General features: G+C 32.4%; 1 protein-coding gene across 30 annotated transcripts in view; it reads right to left on the reverse strand.

The window, feature by feature from the left end:
* Positions 1 to 18,407, reverse strand: part of shot (dystonin-like protein short stop) — a 644,960-nt gene that overhangs the window by 482,638 nt on the left and 143,915 nt on the right. For 18 of the 30 annotated variants that reach the window (XM_075363532.1, XM_075363600.1, XM_075363543.1 and 15 more), the window contains exons 1-2: positions 12,795 to 12,917; positions 11,171 to 11,445 (exon numbers count right to left, since the gene is read on the reverse strand). The exons of 5 other annotated variants lie outside the window; for them this stretch is intronic. In XM_075363532.1, coding sequence (XP_075219647.1) covers positions 11,171 to 11,321 — 151 coding nt within the window. In that variant the 5' untranslated portion in view covers positions 11,322 to 11,445; positions 12,795 to 12,917. Of the gene's footprint in view, positions 1 to 11,170; positions 11,446 to 12,794; positions 12,918 to 18,407 lie in introns of those variants that run through there. 7 more of the 30 variants (XM_075363691.1, XM_075363456.1, XM_075363710.1 and 4 more) reach the window with 4 other exon arrangements.

Here is an 18,407-nt window from a genome sequence, read left to right on the forward strand (position 1 = left end):
TTTTGTTAACCATAATAAGAGGATGTGTACAATAATTAATCATTACGACGAAAATAGTAATTAAACATAAAAAAATCCCTTTCGGCACACCGAAGGCGGAGGTAGATTTTGGCCGTTAACGAACTCGACCGAGATTTTGAGACGAGTTATTTCTAAGGAACAGTTTGAAAGTGATTGGCGCAAAATTACGGCAGTTGTCGAGTCCACAAGAAAGTGAAATATATATATATGTAAATATAAACTTTTGAGCAGACGGTGGTTTTGGGGTCTGGGAGATGTGAAACACGAAGATATGTCGAAATTTTCCGGAAGTTTAATCATGGTACCCACTACAATAAGTAGCTTTCTTATGAATTCTACGTAAAGCAGCAAACCTTGACGAAAAAATATTACAATTAAGTTAGCACAATATATTTTTTTGTACTTAAGAGTATATGGCGTCAACTCGAGTTAATAAAAAAAGATAATTTCTGCAAGTCGCACACATTTTCCTTCTGTTTTTTAAGCATAAATTATAGCAATATGATACGGCAAATGTTAGCAGAGAAGTGATCGGAGAAAAAGATAAAATCATAGTCATCTACGTAGGTGATGATTAGTGGGTAGATAATATTATGAAATCAAATATTTAAGCTTGAAACATATCGGCGAAGACATAACACTACTATTACAGACAACGTATAAGAATAATTTAATGTGTTTAAACAAACAATTATTTTGTATAAAAATATAAATAAATAAAATACTATCCCAAATTATTTTTAAACGCAAAAATTAAAAAAAATTTTTAATTTTTAGAAAAAGTTTACAAATAAAATGTAAACCATAATTAAAGGCTGTATGTAAACCATACAGCAATACTAAATCAAATATTTAGAAATATCAGGATGCTACAAATTTTGCACAAGGTTGCGAAATATACCACTTAGTTTAAAAAAAATAATACACAGCAATATTAAATCGCGGAAACTAAAACACCAGCTTTTTTTTTAATCATATACATCATCCGGTAAACATTAAATCCCAGTGACACGAAAATCAGCTGAAAAAATAAATAATAAATATTTACTTAAAATAATTAATTTCGCTGCTGTCAGAGAAAAAACTGCAAAGTGAAGCACTAAAACTAACGAAAAGTTTAGTGTGCTGATGTTTTGAATGTTATTTAAATGCTACCTGAAGGTTGAAGTATCTTTCTTTTTATTATTTGTTTGAAACAGGAAATTTTCTGTTTTAAATCAAACATTTTCATACTATTTTTTATTTGTTATTCCCAAGACTAAGCCCGTATCTTTTATAAATTGAGTACTTCCATACAGATCCATAATTAAAAATGTATGTTTATCCTTCTAAACATGACTTTTCGATACGCAAAAAAAAATGTTATGATTGAATAGTTGGGAGAATAGCGTTTTTCTCCCAAAGATTTTTGTAATGAACAGAAATCATCTAAGAGTTTCTGAATACCGGTTTAAATGGTTACATCACAACGGATCATTGTTGACAGACAAAGTCCACGCTCTGCAGTTCCTAACTTATAAAAAAACAAGTAAAAACGGTCTGGAAATCACCAAGGGAAACCTCTAAACCTTACATCAAATATTTTCTATAGTGTTTAGGGCAACTCGAACTCGAGGTTTAAAATTGAAATAAATTAAATACAGCCACTTAACCATAAAGGAAAAAACTAAACATTTAAAAACTCCCAACGCAAACGGTTGTTATATACGAGTTGGTTTACGCACATGCCCGAAAGTACACTTCCTACGGAAGATCGACGCTGACGATATCGCTGGCCGCCATGATTGTACCGAGAACTCTTGAAAATACAAACACGTGACAAACTGTTCCAAAAACAGAACTTAATTTTGGATAGTTCAACAGCGTTTCGTTTTTATGTTTCGTGTTGAACTCATTTTTACCTTCTACGGATATGTAGTTTCAGTTCCTTTGTTTAGTTAGGCCTTTTCAGTCTTACTTAAGACTCGGTGAGCAGTGTGAAATTGTTTTTGAGTTCATTAATTAGTAGTACACCGGTGGGAATGTAACTCGTGGCATTCGCATCGGTGGCATCCTGGTCGAGGCACTGGAATATGTCAAAAGCCGAGGTTTCAAAGATGACCTCCGGTAAAGCCCATAACAGCTAAACGGAGGGGTTGGCGGAGGGTGTCTTCCCCTACGGGGGTCAGGTTAAAGAATAACCTTGCTTAAGGAACAATAAATTATTTCGAGAAAACCGCACTGAAATCAATCACTTTGTTCTAGTTAAAAGGAAACAAACTGTTTCTGTTTTCTGGTCAAAAAATATAAAGCGCTCTGGCAATCGCCCAACAGTTGGGGAAGAAAGGTAAAATGCCATTATTCATTGTCAGCTAGGTAATCTTTAAATATTACCTGGAAAAAGATGGATTTTCTCTTATACATCTAAGGATTCCGCGAAAATTTTATATAGGGTAACCGCATCGTTTTAATATACTGATTAATCCTTTCTAATTTCTATAATTCATTTTTCTGCAGATATAAAAAAAAAACTATAAAAGCTGTAAACGAAGTACGTACCTAATAGTAGCAAAATTTGGCCTTCGGAAACCGGGTTGAAAAAATTGAAAAAGAAATTAACACTAGATTACACCGAGTTATGTATCAGCTGTTATTGTGAGTAAGTTTATGGATAAATGGTTGTCTGATAAATATTTTTTTTAATTTTGCGATTTATTATGAGGATTGTGATTTTAACTTAGAAATTGAATCATTAACGTGTAAGATTTATGTTGTTTGAATTTTATTTTATTTTTTAATTAATTAGGCAGTATAAGGCCCAGGCTAGACTAAATAACCTAGCAATCGAAGCGTTGCTATGGACCAGCTTCAGGCTGTTCCAAATAGCGACCGATCAGCAAACAGCTGCGAAAAAGTAAATATTAACAACAACATGCAGGTAAACAGAGAGCGTGGACCATTAAATTGTTCCAAAAGAGATCCACTGAAGTCATCGTGAAGGAAGTTGATGAGAGATGAGATCGTAGAAAATATGGGTGGTTCCTCGGGGAGTAGTAGTGATTGTGATATTATAGACTCCATTACGGTCAATCCGCCATGGAATAACGCTACCACTATTACGCACATTAACGGAAACTAAACGAAATTCCTGAAAACGACATACTTCTTTCACATCATCTGTCGATGGAGGAGACCAATAGCACTGTTCCACAAGAGGAAGAAGTTAAACCTACTCCAATAGTATTATATGGTATTTCGAATACTACGAAGCTATATGAGTTGTTGGAATCTGTGGTGGATAAGACAGAATACAATGTAAGAATAATAAAGAATAAACAACTTCGACAGCTGTCGAAGGATATCGAGAGCTACAAGAAAATAATTCGTGTGGTAAGAGAAAATAGCTTGCGCGCGCGAATAGGACGTACCTTCACAAGACGTGATGAGAAGGCGTTTCGGGTGGTCTAAAAGAATCTTCACCATTCGATCCCACTAAAAGATATAGAGGAGATTGAAAGTCAGGCGCACAAAGTTCGGAGTGTCGTAAACGGTCGCCACCGAGTAACAAAAGAGCCGTTGGCCACTTTTTTCGTGAACATGGAACCGAGGAATAATAACTGTGATGTGTTCGGAATGAAATAAGTAGCTAACTGTCGTGTTAGATTTGAACCCCAAACAGAACTCCAGAACTATACAATATATGAGGTGTCAGCAGTACGATCACACCAAAAATAATTGCATGAGACCATATCACTGAGTGAAGTGTGCAGAGGGCAGAGGACCACTGACTGCCAGAAGACATAAAGTACTCCAGTAATTTGTGCTTTATACCATAAGGATCACCCTGCAACTATAAAAATTGCAACGTTTATAAAGAGATCCTAGAACGAAAAGAGAATTGAGTTATGCTCCGAAGAACATTCCTATGAGATCCCAGGGTCCGAGAGACAAATTGTACAACTTAGACCATGGTGATTTCTCGTCTTTATGAAAGAAGACAGCTAGAAATATGAATTATAGTACCTATAACACTCCAAATAAGCATTTCAATCTTCATCGCTGATCCTTAGTTGAAGTAGTAATGAGAATAGATCATAAGAATTCAATTACACTTGATAAATTTGAAAAGCTATCAAGCAACATTGATTTCTTGATTCAACAGATTGGGAACCTGCTGGGTCAGCTAAAAAAAGGTAATTTCTAAAAAATTTTGATGAGAAATTACCTGAAAATAGCAATATGGAATACCAATGGAGTAATGAACCGAAGGAAGGAACTGGAGACGGTGATTTTCTGCGAACTGCTAGAAGTCATCCTTACATCAGAAACTCATTTTACTAACAGAAACTATTTGAAAATTACAGACTGGTCAGTGTACACAACCGACCATCCAGATGGCAGGGCACATGGAGGTACTGCAATTGTGGTAAGAAATGAACTACGGCACAGTCAGCTCCCTCCACCCCCAGCACTGTCCACATTCAGGCAACCTCGACTGAGATCTTGGACTGGTTAGGGCCTCTTAGACAATCAGCAATTAGTATCACCCTCGCCACACGGTAATCAGTAACATGTTTTGTAAATATTTTAGCTCACTTGGTTGCTGATTCATTGCGGAAGTGACTGGAACGCGAAGAAAGTATTCTGGGGGTCACGGCTTACAACATCACGCGGAAGGACTTTAAAGGTGTCTATCGGAAAGATACGACTACACGTTATCTCTGAGCTTCAACCGACATTAGTGGCCTACAAATCCAACGAAGATTCTGACTTGTTGGATTTGCAGTTCGGGAGTATCGTCTTTTATACAGATGTGAAAAATAACTGCGATTCCACGTCGGATCACTCGTCTGTACTGACAATTACGGCAATGAACAGGACGACTCGCAGATTGAAAGCACTAATAAATTAGCAAAGTAATGAATCATTTAAAAAATAATGAAAGTCTGCCTCCCCTTAAAAGAGACGATCACTTTTTGAAGAAGGTGACGAAAACATTCAAGCGACCACCAACCTCATTCCCACCGTTAAAGACGGCTAATTAGTGGCCGTCATCGACAGCCTTCAAAGGATGAATGAGGATGATATGTATGAATGTAAATGAAGTGTAGTCTTGTACAGTATCAGGTCGACCATTCCTGAAATGTGGGGTTAATTGAAACCCAACCACCAAAGAACACCGGTATCCACGATCTAGTACTCAAATCCTTATAAAAGTAACATACTATCTTTACTAAAATTTGAACCTTGGAGCTCTCGACTTCGAAATCAGCTGATTTGCGATGACGAGTTAACCACTAGACCAGCCCCGTTGGCCAATTTATAAACTTGTATGTGATAAACGCAACAGTAAACAGCTATTTTATAATTTTATAAAATATATTTTGCTAACTGCTTAATTAAAATAAACGATACTCTTGTATTATAGTAACATAATGTAGGAGTATCGTTTATATCATTATGGTCTATAAGAGTATCGTTTCATCTACATTACCGTCAACGCATAATTATTCATGTTTACGAAGTTTTAACTGCGTAGACGTACCAACTTGAAGGTAATAATTACCAAATCTATTTTAAAACTATCTCTTGCTCATCGGTGTGACAATCTATACCTTTGCAACCTTGTAAATTAATAGAAATAAAATAGTTAATATCTTCTTTTTTTTATACTTTATCACTGACCAACACCCTTAAAAGTTTAAAAATTTCTGCTGTTATTAATTTCACCAGACTCCCGACAGAAAGACAGATATATAGATTTCAATTTGGTTTAACGCTACGTTAAGATTAAAAGAGAATCGTTTAACAAGGCCAGAAAGGAAAAACCACAGGAATCAATTTATTTTATTTTAAACTCTTACAAGTTCGTAAAAATAGAAATTAAGGCAAACTACCCACAAACGGCAATAAAAAATACACATAAATATATTTTACAATCATATTTAATACAGTTAGGATAAGCTTAAAAGAATAAATATGATTACAATGCAACAACATTCTTATTATCATTACTACATTCGTGTGAATGTTGTTAAATTTGCATTCATTAACGTCATCCTACAGTATTAAAATATTTGATTTTTAATATGACACAAATAAAAAACAGGATTTTTCTCTTCTACACTAGAATTACTCGTCTAAAAAGCTATAAAAACTTTCACTAACTGAAAGTTCTAATCGATTTGATTAATAAAAATCTTATATCGACCCGGAATAAGTTCAAGTTAGCGAATATAAATGTACTCTAGTACATCTGAAGTTACAATTGCATTCATTTTGATAACAGTAGTCTAAAATACATAAAATAGTCTAATAGCAGTATTAAGACTTAATTAACAGTACAAATTCTAAACCTTAAGACCTTCCGAAAAGTCCTGGATAGACAATCAGGACATGTCAGGAGCTTATTAAAAAAAAAACCAGAAAATACCTTACAGAGCGCCTTACGCATTAAGAACCTAATTGTGGCACAGTACATAACATATATGCTTTTTATATTAGGTAATGGCACTTTAATAATCTCACGGGACTTTTAATGCTCGAAATTCCATTCAATTTTTTTTAATAAAGCAGATTTAAGTTTCGCTAATTTTTTTCCATTTTTTATTTTAATTGTATTTTTTAATAAGTAAATTATGTTAGTAATTTTAATAAAATTAAAAAACCTGAAAACCGAAATTTTTCGCGATTACAATACTTGTAAAAATGCAAACAATAGATCAATTCACTTCAAAATGATTATGAACAGAACACCTACCCACTACAGTTGAGGAATAATCAGGCGCGTCTGTGCCCACATATATATATAAAGACTACCTCCTACCTATATTTTAAACTATAAAAACAATAAAGGTTTTATTGTTTTTATAGTTTGTATAAAATACCAACGGTGCCATGTTAAGAAAATTTTTATATTTTGTTCAGTAACAGTAAACTGGCTGAATACTTAGATTTAGTTAAGCTTTTATTCATCCAGCGATAAAAAATCAACTAAAATCTCGCATTTCTTTCTCAATGAAGAACCACACTTAGAAGGCTTTAATAAAAGGTCACAAATTAAAGAGAAAGGTCAGACGATCACAATTATCTTACCTGTTCTTCACAGTTTTAAACATTTAAATGGGAGTAAATAGCAGTCTTAAATCAGGGTATTAACTTTTAAGTAGGGGTAAAATGTCTATGTGTGTGTCCTTATCTTTGTGAGCTGATACTTTCTCTCTTTTAGATCATAATTCGTGTGTATTTAGTTTGTGATACCGTTAGGCTTGCAGCAAAACATTTCGTTACATAATTAGAAGGTTTTAGAAATTTTTTCCAAACCAATTTACGATAAATCATCATTTGATTTTATACTCCCTCGCACCGCTAATGCAGCTTCAACCGCATAACTTCTAAAAATGATACGAAACGAGCTAATTCAGCACTCAACATAAAGGAAAATTCTGGGGCTGGAAGGAATTTAAAACAAAACAACCTCCAACACAATTTACTTTATTAAGATCGTGTTTGTAGAAAGTTGTTACTTCTACAACGAGCAGATGGTACCGGAACCGGTACATACTTAACTTACACATAAATAGAATAAAATTAATTAAAAAGGTAGATTTTTAAACAATAAAATAAGTATGATAATAATTAACGTTTTTACGAGCAAATATTTAATAAAAACCAAAAGAATTCTTCACTGATTATTAAAATATAATCATTAGTAAGAAATAGCTTTAAAAACTATAATTTCTCTCAGGGAAAGCCTAGTAAAATAAATTCCAATAATCTCTCTCTATGGTTAAAAAACAACACACACACACACACACACACACACACACACACACACACACACACACACACACACACACACACACGAGTATAATTTCAAACGCAGTTAATACTATGCAATACATCTTAAATAATTTAAATAAAACTAAAACAAAATTCTTGTAGCACCTCAAAACCTTTAAATATTAATCACGCTGACAATTAAAAGTATTTCTGAAATTGTTACTGATTTCAAGGTATTATGGAATATAAAAAACAACCGCAATAAAAACACCATTTTTCGATTCTTCATTAAATTTTAATTTATAAAAGTTGAAGCTGTACTATCCCTACTATGGCACCAACTTTAAAAAGTATAAACTAAAAGAAGAATTGAAAATGTATTTTAGTTTTCAAGGAAGTTATTTTTTTCAAGGTCGATTCAACATAAAATGTAAAATGCCAACAGAAAATGGAGCCCGAATGAAAACAATCTGTTCACAAATAACGCAAGGACAATATTCGAGTTTAAAAAAAAATTAGTAAATCAAATAATAAAAAGGAATACAAAGGAAAGACGTAATTATACTCATAAACATGTGCTAAGGTCGTCTGTAATGGAAAAATATACATTATGTTTCTACCTAACGTTTCCAAATAATTTTCTTGCTTAATTACTTTGAATTTCGAATGATACCAGACCACATAATATTACACAGTTAAAAACTTTCAACGAGACCGACCAGGATGCTTCCTCAACGTAATTAAAAGTAATCATCAAAACCACTCAACTAGTTGGTTAAGGGGAAATCTTGAACTTACGTAGAAACATTATATTAATAATAAAAGGCTGGGATTGAAAAATTTCAATATTTTCAACCGACCGCATTGTAAAAGATTTACACGATTCCCAAATGACACGGATTTACGGGTATTTTCAAAGAACAGACATTTATGAGTATTTCATTAAATATCTTTCAACGACATAAAAATGGTTCTGTTATTTCATTAGAAACATGAATATTCACTTTCTGCAAGCATCTGTTGCACTATTCAATTACATCTGACAGTTGGTAGATAATCAGTTGTCCAGTACATAAAAAATGTACAATAATAAGTACTCAAAAACGTGCTAGAAAGACAAATTTACCAGTCTCAACACACACGAGCACAAAAATTTGCATTTCACCATTATAATATATTTAAATGTCGTATTCGTAAAATTTAAGTATTTTACGTTTAAATGAATAAAAAAAGACAAAAAAATATATTAAAAGCTAACGTATAAATTACCTCAACCGAACAAAATACCGATTTTCGGCTGAAGACCATCAAACATTATGGTAAAAAGCTGATCAATATACTTTACTTGCTGACTTAAAAGACTTTCCACCGATTAGCAATTTCCAATAGCTCTATCTTTTCTTTAACCATGCATGTCGTACAAAATGCAGCAACTTAAAAGCGAATCACGTTCTGATCATTTCGTTAAATGTAAAATTTGCAAAAAGACCAAAAACAGAGTCGAGACTGTATTATAAATAACACTTCCAAATATAACATGATGTTACTTAATAAAATTAAGACTCAAAACTTCTTTTTTGGGGGAAAATTTAGGGGCATCAACCAGCATTTGGTTGATGAAGTAAAATTATTTTATTCTGAAAAATGTTTATTTTAATTTTAAATTCTTAATTAGAATCAGTGCTCGACACTAAAAAAAGCTGTTGTGAGGAACGATTTTCGGTGACACGATTCTCTGTAAACACGATTTTTCTGTGCACGATTGATTATCAACTAATGAAACTGAGACACACAACGGTCTGAGTTAAGGTCTAAGCTTAGTAACATCAATTCATATGTTTATTTATTTTTGATTTGAAAGTGCTTAATTAAAAGTGCTTTTGTTTCAAAGTTCTAGGGTGAACTTCAGCGTAAAGTTGGGTAAAATTCAATCGTCAAAATGGAAATCGAGACTGAAAAAAAGGAAAACAGAAAATTTTAGCAATGAAAAGCTAAGCCGAGTCTTACTTTAGACTGTAGGAGAGTGAGTTATGTGGAATAATAAAAAAATTCAAATAACTACTTTTTCGAGCGAAAACAAATTAGGCTCTAATGATTAAATATGCAGTCAACATAAATACCGAAGAGTTCAAGAACGATCAAATTTTAATTTTAATTTTCAGGTAAAAGGAGTCGATACTGCACAGAAAATCGAATAATCACGGAACGGCTTTCAACACACAAAGTACAATTCGTAAATGATCTAACAAATCGAGTTTTCATACCTCATACGCGAACAAAATTCGACATTAAATTTAGAGCTTGTTCCTTATACTGAATCACAGTGAATTAATTCTTCAGAAAGGCAGACGCACATACGGAGGGAATAATACGAATTTTAAAAATATTGACAAAAGAACAGTAAAAATAATAAATAAAAATAATCGCATAGTTACGAATTACAGGGCGACGAGAAACGCTTAACCATAAAAAATATTATTTAATGGATTCCAGACGACTCGTTTTAATTTACAAAAATAAATCAATAAACTAGATAAAAACAAAATTAAAGGTAAATTATTGTACGTCATCGATATCGCAAACCAAAACTAATTTTGTAATGCCACAGCTGCTTTCAAAGTAACGCGACTCCGGTTTTGTTAAACAAGATTATGTTAACATTTAATATGGTAGGCTAATGTCTGATAACGTGATGGGCGACTGGACGGTATCAAATTCTATGTACTGTGCATTTACTCGACACTACAAAAATATGGTAGAAATGATAAGACACGGTTCATCACTAGGTTGTAGAAGTAGTTCTGAGCTTGTCTTCTACTTTAGTAAAATAATCCATACATATTAAATAGTCACGCCCTATTCGCTAAAATACACAAAAAATAATTTACAAAAATATATAATTATCATCTTCATTTTTTATTTTAACACAAGAAAACAGTAAACACAACGTAGGAAGTATGACACAACCACACAACACAACTGTAAAAGTTTTAACACAAAAAGGATAAATTACACAACAATGTAAACTGATTAACAGGAAGAAAACTTATAGCTAATAAAAAAGGGTGTAGAGAGAAATTCAACACACAAAACTCTACTTAGCCTATATAAAGAAAACGTCTCCTTAAGTACAAGTAGAGATTTTTAAGCAAATCAAACCTTGAAAAAACAATATATAACTTAAAAAAGAACTTTATGCATGTTAATTTCACACTGCATTTACTGCACATCAAATAGGCAAATCATTATCGAAGCATTATTCACTGAATATCATGATATTCTGACATCGCTGTAATAAAATGTCAGTAAATAGCAGTCGACTACTGATAGCTGCAGGCGTCACACGAAGCCACACAGTGCGTGCTTATATTAATTAAATCTTACATACCTATAGATTCGATAAAGAAATCCCACAAACCTTTGAACTTGGATAAGTTCTCTTCGTATCCTTGTTTCGATTTATCGAATGTAGTCTGATCGTTCAACGCTTCGGCCGGATCGAATCCCAGTCGATCTTTGTAGTAAGCTTGCGTCGACATAACGTTGACTTTAATCGCTCTCGATCGACCGGCGTTCGTTCAGTCAATCGATTTTTTTCACCGGTTACTATTTTATCTTTATAAATATCACTTATAAAAACAATCACCACACAGTTCTGAATACCTTCATCATAAAAATAAAATTAAAAACGACGGTAGACAAAATCAACTGTCCGACAACGTTTTTACAACATCGTTGAGGGATTAGTACATAAAGACAAAATTAAATTAATCGCGAAGCGACATTAAGCCGGCAAGTTAGCTCGCCAAATAAAAAACAATTAAAATCGTTAACCATATTTATGTTATTAGTATTATTATTATTGTTAAACAGTATTAGTAATGATTTGTTAGTTCGTATAACTGTTGAGAACTCGGGCGACTTTCTAATCACGGTCAGTAGACGATCTAAGAGATGTGATTAATAAGCGTTAATCATACACGTAAATAATTATTTTTCATTAATAAAAGAGTGACTTTGATCGAGCAACATTATTTTTAAAAATAAATGCGATTTAATGAAATGAACACGAGCCGAAAAATATAACTTTATCATCCCTTAATAGGTACACGAAAAAGTAAAACGGAAAACAACACTTAAAGCATACCACATCAAGGAAATAAATAGTGAAATTTATCGTTTTTAGACGTTAAATAAAAAATAATTACATCCATTTATAATTTATATTAAAATTACAAATCCTAAAATGTAGGCCGACGCAGAAATTGTGAATAAACTAGTCCTGATTGAGAACCGAGTTAAACGAATGTTTGAAGAATAATAAAATGAAAATACCTCGGTTATTTAGTTCAATTAAATCTTAAAGTCTCGCTTTATAAAAGAAGCTGATGAACGAATGGAACAACAAACAATTAAAAATTAAATATTTAAAATGCTAATTAAATAAAACTCATCAATTCAGATAGATTTACTTTTAGATAAAATTAAAAAAAAAAATACAACTTATTTTAAGCGACAGAAATAAATTTTTAAACATCAAGCAATTGAAAAATAATTCAACCATCGTCCTAAAATAACAATAATTAATTATTTAATATAATTAAAATTACATTACAAATACATAAATAGCTGTTTGATAACAATTTTCTTTCAAAATATAAATAATTACAAAAAAAAATTGATAACGAAATAATGTGGACCCTTCGAAGATATGACATTTAACTAGGCCTTCTGTTACTCATACTGTAAGATATTATAAATAGCATATGGCAAAAAAAAATCCCATAAGCCGCGCGTAATACTTAATTATATTACAATACAGTAAATAAAAACTTTTTCGTGCGAGATAACATTAGTGAAAAAGTATCGTTAAAATGAACGAATGCAATAAGCAAACGATGTTAATAGTTTATAAAATGTATACGTATGAAAAACAAATATACGATATGAAAAGTTATACAAAATCAATTAAAAGACTGAAGAGAGAAAGAATAATATAATGAGGAACTAACAGATAAAAAGTCACGGATCGCACTACTTGTGGACGAGCCCCGTTGACACCGACGAGTGATACCAGAGTACGGATCGCACACTGACTGCGTCTAGTCGTGAGAGAGGTCTTTGAGCTTTGCACAACCGGACAAGACCTTGCCTTGCCTAGCTTCCATCCCCACCAAAAATATAGAATACTGATTGTACGAACAGTAAATAGATTATATGAAAACAGAATGAAATAGTTATACATATTGTGGGCGAAACTGTTCAAAACAACTGCCTACTCCGTTTAACACATGTAGGCAGGAGACAGAAGGTACCTCTCTGCAATATATGCTCCACCTAACTCAAAAAGAATCAAACCGGCCGGCTCAGAGAACCATATATGGTACATGCGTGTGCGCGTGAATAAATTTTATTTATGTTAACGTGTGAATGTAGGATGGATTCCAACCCCCATATCGAGGCCGGGACACCTCGGCTACCCACTCATTAATATTCGCACCTCACACCGATCACTCCCCACCAATGAGCAAAACAAAAATTAAGTCCTGAACATCGGAAACAAAATTTAAAAGCCTATTAAAGTTTTATATATATAAAATTTACTGAAACAACCAAATAGGAGCGATTCTATAATTCAAAATTTTACTGCTGGTACATTATGATCCCAATTACAACTGTTAGAAAAAATCTTATGTAATTTTCGTACAGATTCTAAATGCGGATCATAATCTCACATTAAATAAGAAATGTTGAACTGAAATCTTGAATTTAACACTGCAATAAATTTAAAGCGGAAACCAACAATTGAAACGAAAAAAACAGTATTAACCCCAAACCGCATTGTTTAATTATAGGGTTTTTAAACGACCACAAACAGGTGTCAGTGAAGCGAGAATTCCGGCTTTATCTTTTTTTCTTTTAAAGAAATAGCAAAGCAACCAAAGTTATTTGTAACAGACCTGAATATTTTAGCTACAATTTATGAAATTCACCGGAAAGATGCGATAAGTTGTACAAATAAAATTTATTTTTAATCAGCTTGATACATCACTATTCTGCGAATACGAATCATAAAAATTTTCCAATGTCATCATTTTTTTCGAGAAAGAAGCATTCTATTTTAGTATTTAACAAATATATTTTAATAGTGTTAAATATAATTTACTGCGATAAAAGACAAATTCGCAAAATTCATATACGTGAGTGAAAGACTTGTCAGTTTTACAGCAAGCAACCGGATGAAATTAAGTTTTAATTCACACAGAACATAATTTATATCATAAAAAAAATTAAGAAAATCACCAATCTTAAAAAATCTACCGGATTTTAGTGGTATACATTGATCAATTAAATGAAGGTAAATAATTAATCATGAAAATAAAAATAAGATTCGCGTTTCGGTCTGAAGATATTATCTCTATAACGTAAACAACGTCGATAAAAAGATAAGGTATTACATGATCAATTCATAAAATAAAAGTTTCTACTCGTTTCACTTCTATAAATTTATTCAGAAAAGATGCTGATATTTAGTTTTAACAACCTCCTCGTCGACTTCATATACAGAGTATGTAATCTATTAACACAGAAGCGTGCACTTATCGAATCGAACAAAAACCCTTAATAATGCGATTTAAAATCCAAGCTTATTTAGCGTGTTGGGTCTTCCAGAAATCTCATCTCGCAAGTGTAACTGGAAAAGAGTGAAAAAATGATTTTTATTTTTTGAAGACATTCATATTAATAATTCCATTTAAATAATTATAATTTTTCCATTTCGTTTATAATAGTGAAAATGATAATATTCCACGTGTTTAAATCGGTTTCAACATCTGTTTTTTTTACTATCGCAGGCGCTGTTAAACAACACTAGACCAAAAAAAGAAGCCGATAAGTTATTACTTAATTTTTAAATCAACTTAGGTAGCTAATAATAATAAAAACTATATAAAACTGCGAAGTCGTAAATTTCGGCGTTATAAGAAAAATCAATCTGTAAACATTTTCCAATTTCTGGCAAATCCCAAGAAAATACTTTTACACTATCATTTACCGCGGAGTATACATGACTTGATTATCTTTGAATTTGCGTTAATCCAACCGTATCCTTCAAAAAATTAAGTCGAAGTTTGTCAGATAAAATCCTGCCCGGGAAGGAATACATAAAATAGAAAACAAATCGTGAGCTTAAAAATTGGTAAGAACAATATTTTTACGATTCTTTAACAGTACGTATGTTATTATTGGTAATGTTATTTATGGGTAAATATTATTATTGAAAAATGTTTCCTAAACTTCTTATACATACAGCGCAGTAGCGATTTCCAATTTTTTTGGAAATCTGCTAAAAAATAAGAGCGAAAAAAGTACTGCCTGGAAATATGTCCTACTCTAATATAAAAGTAGAAAAAATTTAACTAGTACATAACGCACAATAACGGTTTCTTTTATAGAAATATGAAATTTTCATAATGGCGGGAAAATGCCAAACTTGATCTAGAATTCGGTCTCGGATTACAGAACAGCTAATAATTATCACAATTAGTAAAACCGGGAAACGGAATTACCATATCTCAATCTTGTACTATTACAACTGTACCAGATTTCAAAAAGAGTTCAATAAAAAATTTGACACCGTGTTGTCTAAACATTAAGACAATGGGAATTACTTTCAAATATTTTGGAAAGTCATAACGGAGCAGAAACTTTTATTTTTTCTATGAAGGTTTTCGATCGATCTGACGTTTGCAATAAGACAGACCTCCTATTAGCAGTTATTTTTTTCAAAACGCCAGTTGGTATTATAGTGTATCCGAAGAAATTTGATTATTGCATTATTAAATCGTCGACATAATTACAAAATAAAATTGTAAATGTGCACCCTATGTAAAAAAAAAAAAAAAATTATTTGGTAATGTTAAAAAAGCGATACCTACTCTGTTCCTAAAGTAGCTTCAGTAACAAAAGAACAACAGAAGACTTCACACAGCACACAAAATATCTGTTTCAATAGAAGTCTTATATCACAAATCAGTTTGAGATTTAAAACCTGTTTCCTTGGGAGAACGAGTTCAAAAATTTGAGCTTTTATAGAATATGTGTTTTGCTAGGATAACATATTACAAAATGCGTAAGCAATAGCATATTATATCACTAAATTGTACTCCATCATAAAACCCATATCGAGAAGGAATTAAATTTTTAAGTCCTCACACTTCAATCTGAAATCCTAAGCTCAACTTATAAACGTTAAGTGTTTAATCAACCGAAAAAGACAAAATGAGAGTCATTCCAGTAATACAGATAACAGGAAAGAAACATAAAAAGAAATCCTTAAATTCAATCAATCCAGTCCACCGACAAACAAGATAATCCTGATATCTAGAATCCAATAAGATAAGTATTGTATCAATGTGCATAAAGTAGGAAAGTGAACAGGTTGCTTAAACTTACTGTCTTTCAGGCAGATAGAACTCTATGAAAAAGGCATTATGTTTTTCTTAAAGATAACCTGAGGAATTACCCAGTAAATATGGAAGCAGTAGAATAGCAACCTCTATCGCTAAAGCTACACTAACAACACACTTGAGAGCTCACCACAGATGAAATTGACAAAAAATAAAGAAACCTTATAAACAAAATATGAAAAATAAACTCTCATATTAAATAACAAGTAATTAAAAGGTGAAGCTGAACGAAGATAGCTCTTATTTGGTTTTTACAAAATGAAAACACGTCAATATGCATTTAAACTCCTTTGAAATATCTATTAACAGAACTACTTAAAAAAACTTCATCGCACAATCATGATTATTTGTAGTAAGCAATACCAGCTTACATGCCTATCGCTAAATAAGATATTCAGGTATATATCCAGAGACCTTATGAGCTGTATAAGCGCATAAAAAAATGAAACCAGTTTTAAGTTGATAACGACTACACCATAAAAATCCATAATACCATATCACATCTTCTATATAACAATATCTATACTCAAAAACTGAAATATAATAATTCACACGTGTCTAATTTTAATTGAATTAAAAAGAGAAATTGTACAGAACAAAATGATTCATTTATTATTTCTAAGTTACAATATCATGATAGTTCATATATTTTTAACAATTATGTAAAGTATCTTTTTGTGAATACACCGCACAAATTCCTCACTTAAAAATCCGTAAAAATGCTAGATTTAGTATGCGTCAAATTCATCATGAATTAAAGGATACTACTGAAAAAATACAAAGAAGGTCAGAACAAAGAATTTAATTTATAGGAAAGTAGACCTTTAAAATATATTTTCAAAAATCGACTGGGGCTGTGTCGGGGCGCACGGCCGTTGGTTTAACGTTACTGACCTCGGACGAAGTTCGTCCGAGCTACAGACCGACCAACTTATCTGCAGAGTTAAATGGGAGAGCAAACATCGTTTGTTTTTTTTAACAAAACTGAAAGTTTCAAATGGAAAATTTTAGTTCCTTTATTTGTCCAACTACAGATAAATTGGTGGGTCTGTACGCCAAGGAGTCACTTTTAGTGGATTGGATTGAAATAAAAACGAGACATTGATCGCGTACTAAATTTAATTTCAACATAAAACAGACACTAAACGGTACATTTCGACTAATCGACGATAATTTTGTTCAACACTGGTCTGTAATTGTCACTCGTTCACTGAGCGCGCCGTGCCAGCTTTACGACGCTCCCGAAAGTCTCGTTCGCTCGGCACCGGACATTGGGGGTACCTGTGCGCGGTCCGTAACCTCCCCTTTTAAATTATGAATGATATTCATAATTTATATTTCCGGCTAGCTTTTTCGCGGGCTGAGGCTAACATTTTAAATTTTTATACTCTTTTATATGTTTACACAAAACATTGTGTACTTATACTTTTTTGTAATACATTGAGTAATTATACTTTTACACAAAAATATTGTCCAAAATACACTTTATTATTACTTAAATCGATCTATATCGACAAACTCTAAACACGAATCACCGCCCTATCACGACAAAGTTGTGAGCTACATTGAATGGAAATGATTGAGAACGCCAAGTTTTAGTCGATCTGCGCTGTGCCCCCTCCGCCGATGACGCAAACTCAGTCGTACCGGCGAGCTGACCATTTAAGTTATAAAATGACACCGCATTTACGTCTCTGAGACTAATAGTTAGGGATTTATTAAGGCAGTGCATGTAGACCTTTTCGTTAAGATACAAATTTCTGTTCTGGTAACAGTATGTTTCGGGTGTAGGGCTTACCTCAGAAATACCTACACTAACTGAACTTTCATTTTTCTTGTACAAGCGGAAATATTCAGTAAATATTAATAATCATAAAGTAAAAAATCTGTATAAGCCACCTGCTGTGGCTTGGATGGAATCAGATCTTTTCTCCCCAGCCACCCACATATTACATTGGGTGATTTTTTATTTTTGTAACTTGAATTACACTTTATGTAGTTATGAAGAAACTGACAGTAACGGTGAATCTATTGAAAGATGGGTGGACTCTAATAACTTACACTTAAAAGATGCAAAAAACCAATGGACCTTCTCTTCTGCAAGATGGGAAAAGGATTACAGTCCCATACCTAGTATTTGTTACCAAAAATAACAAT

The sequence above is a fragment of the Lycorma delicatula genome, chromosome 1, assembly GCF_047948215.1.
Source record: "Lycorma delicatula isolate Av1 chromosome 1, ASM4794821v1, whole genome shotgun sequence".
Lineage (NCBI taxonomy): Eukaryota > Metazoa > Arthropoda > Insecta > Hemiptera > Fulgoridae > Lycorma > Lycorma delicatula.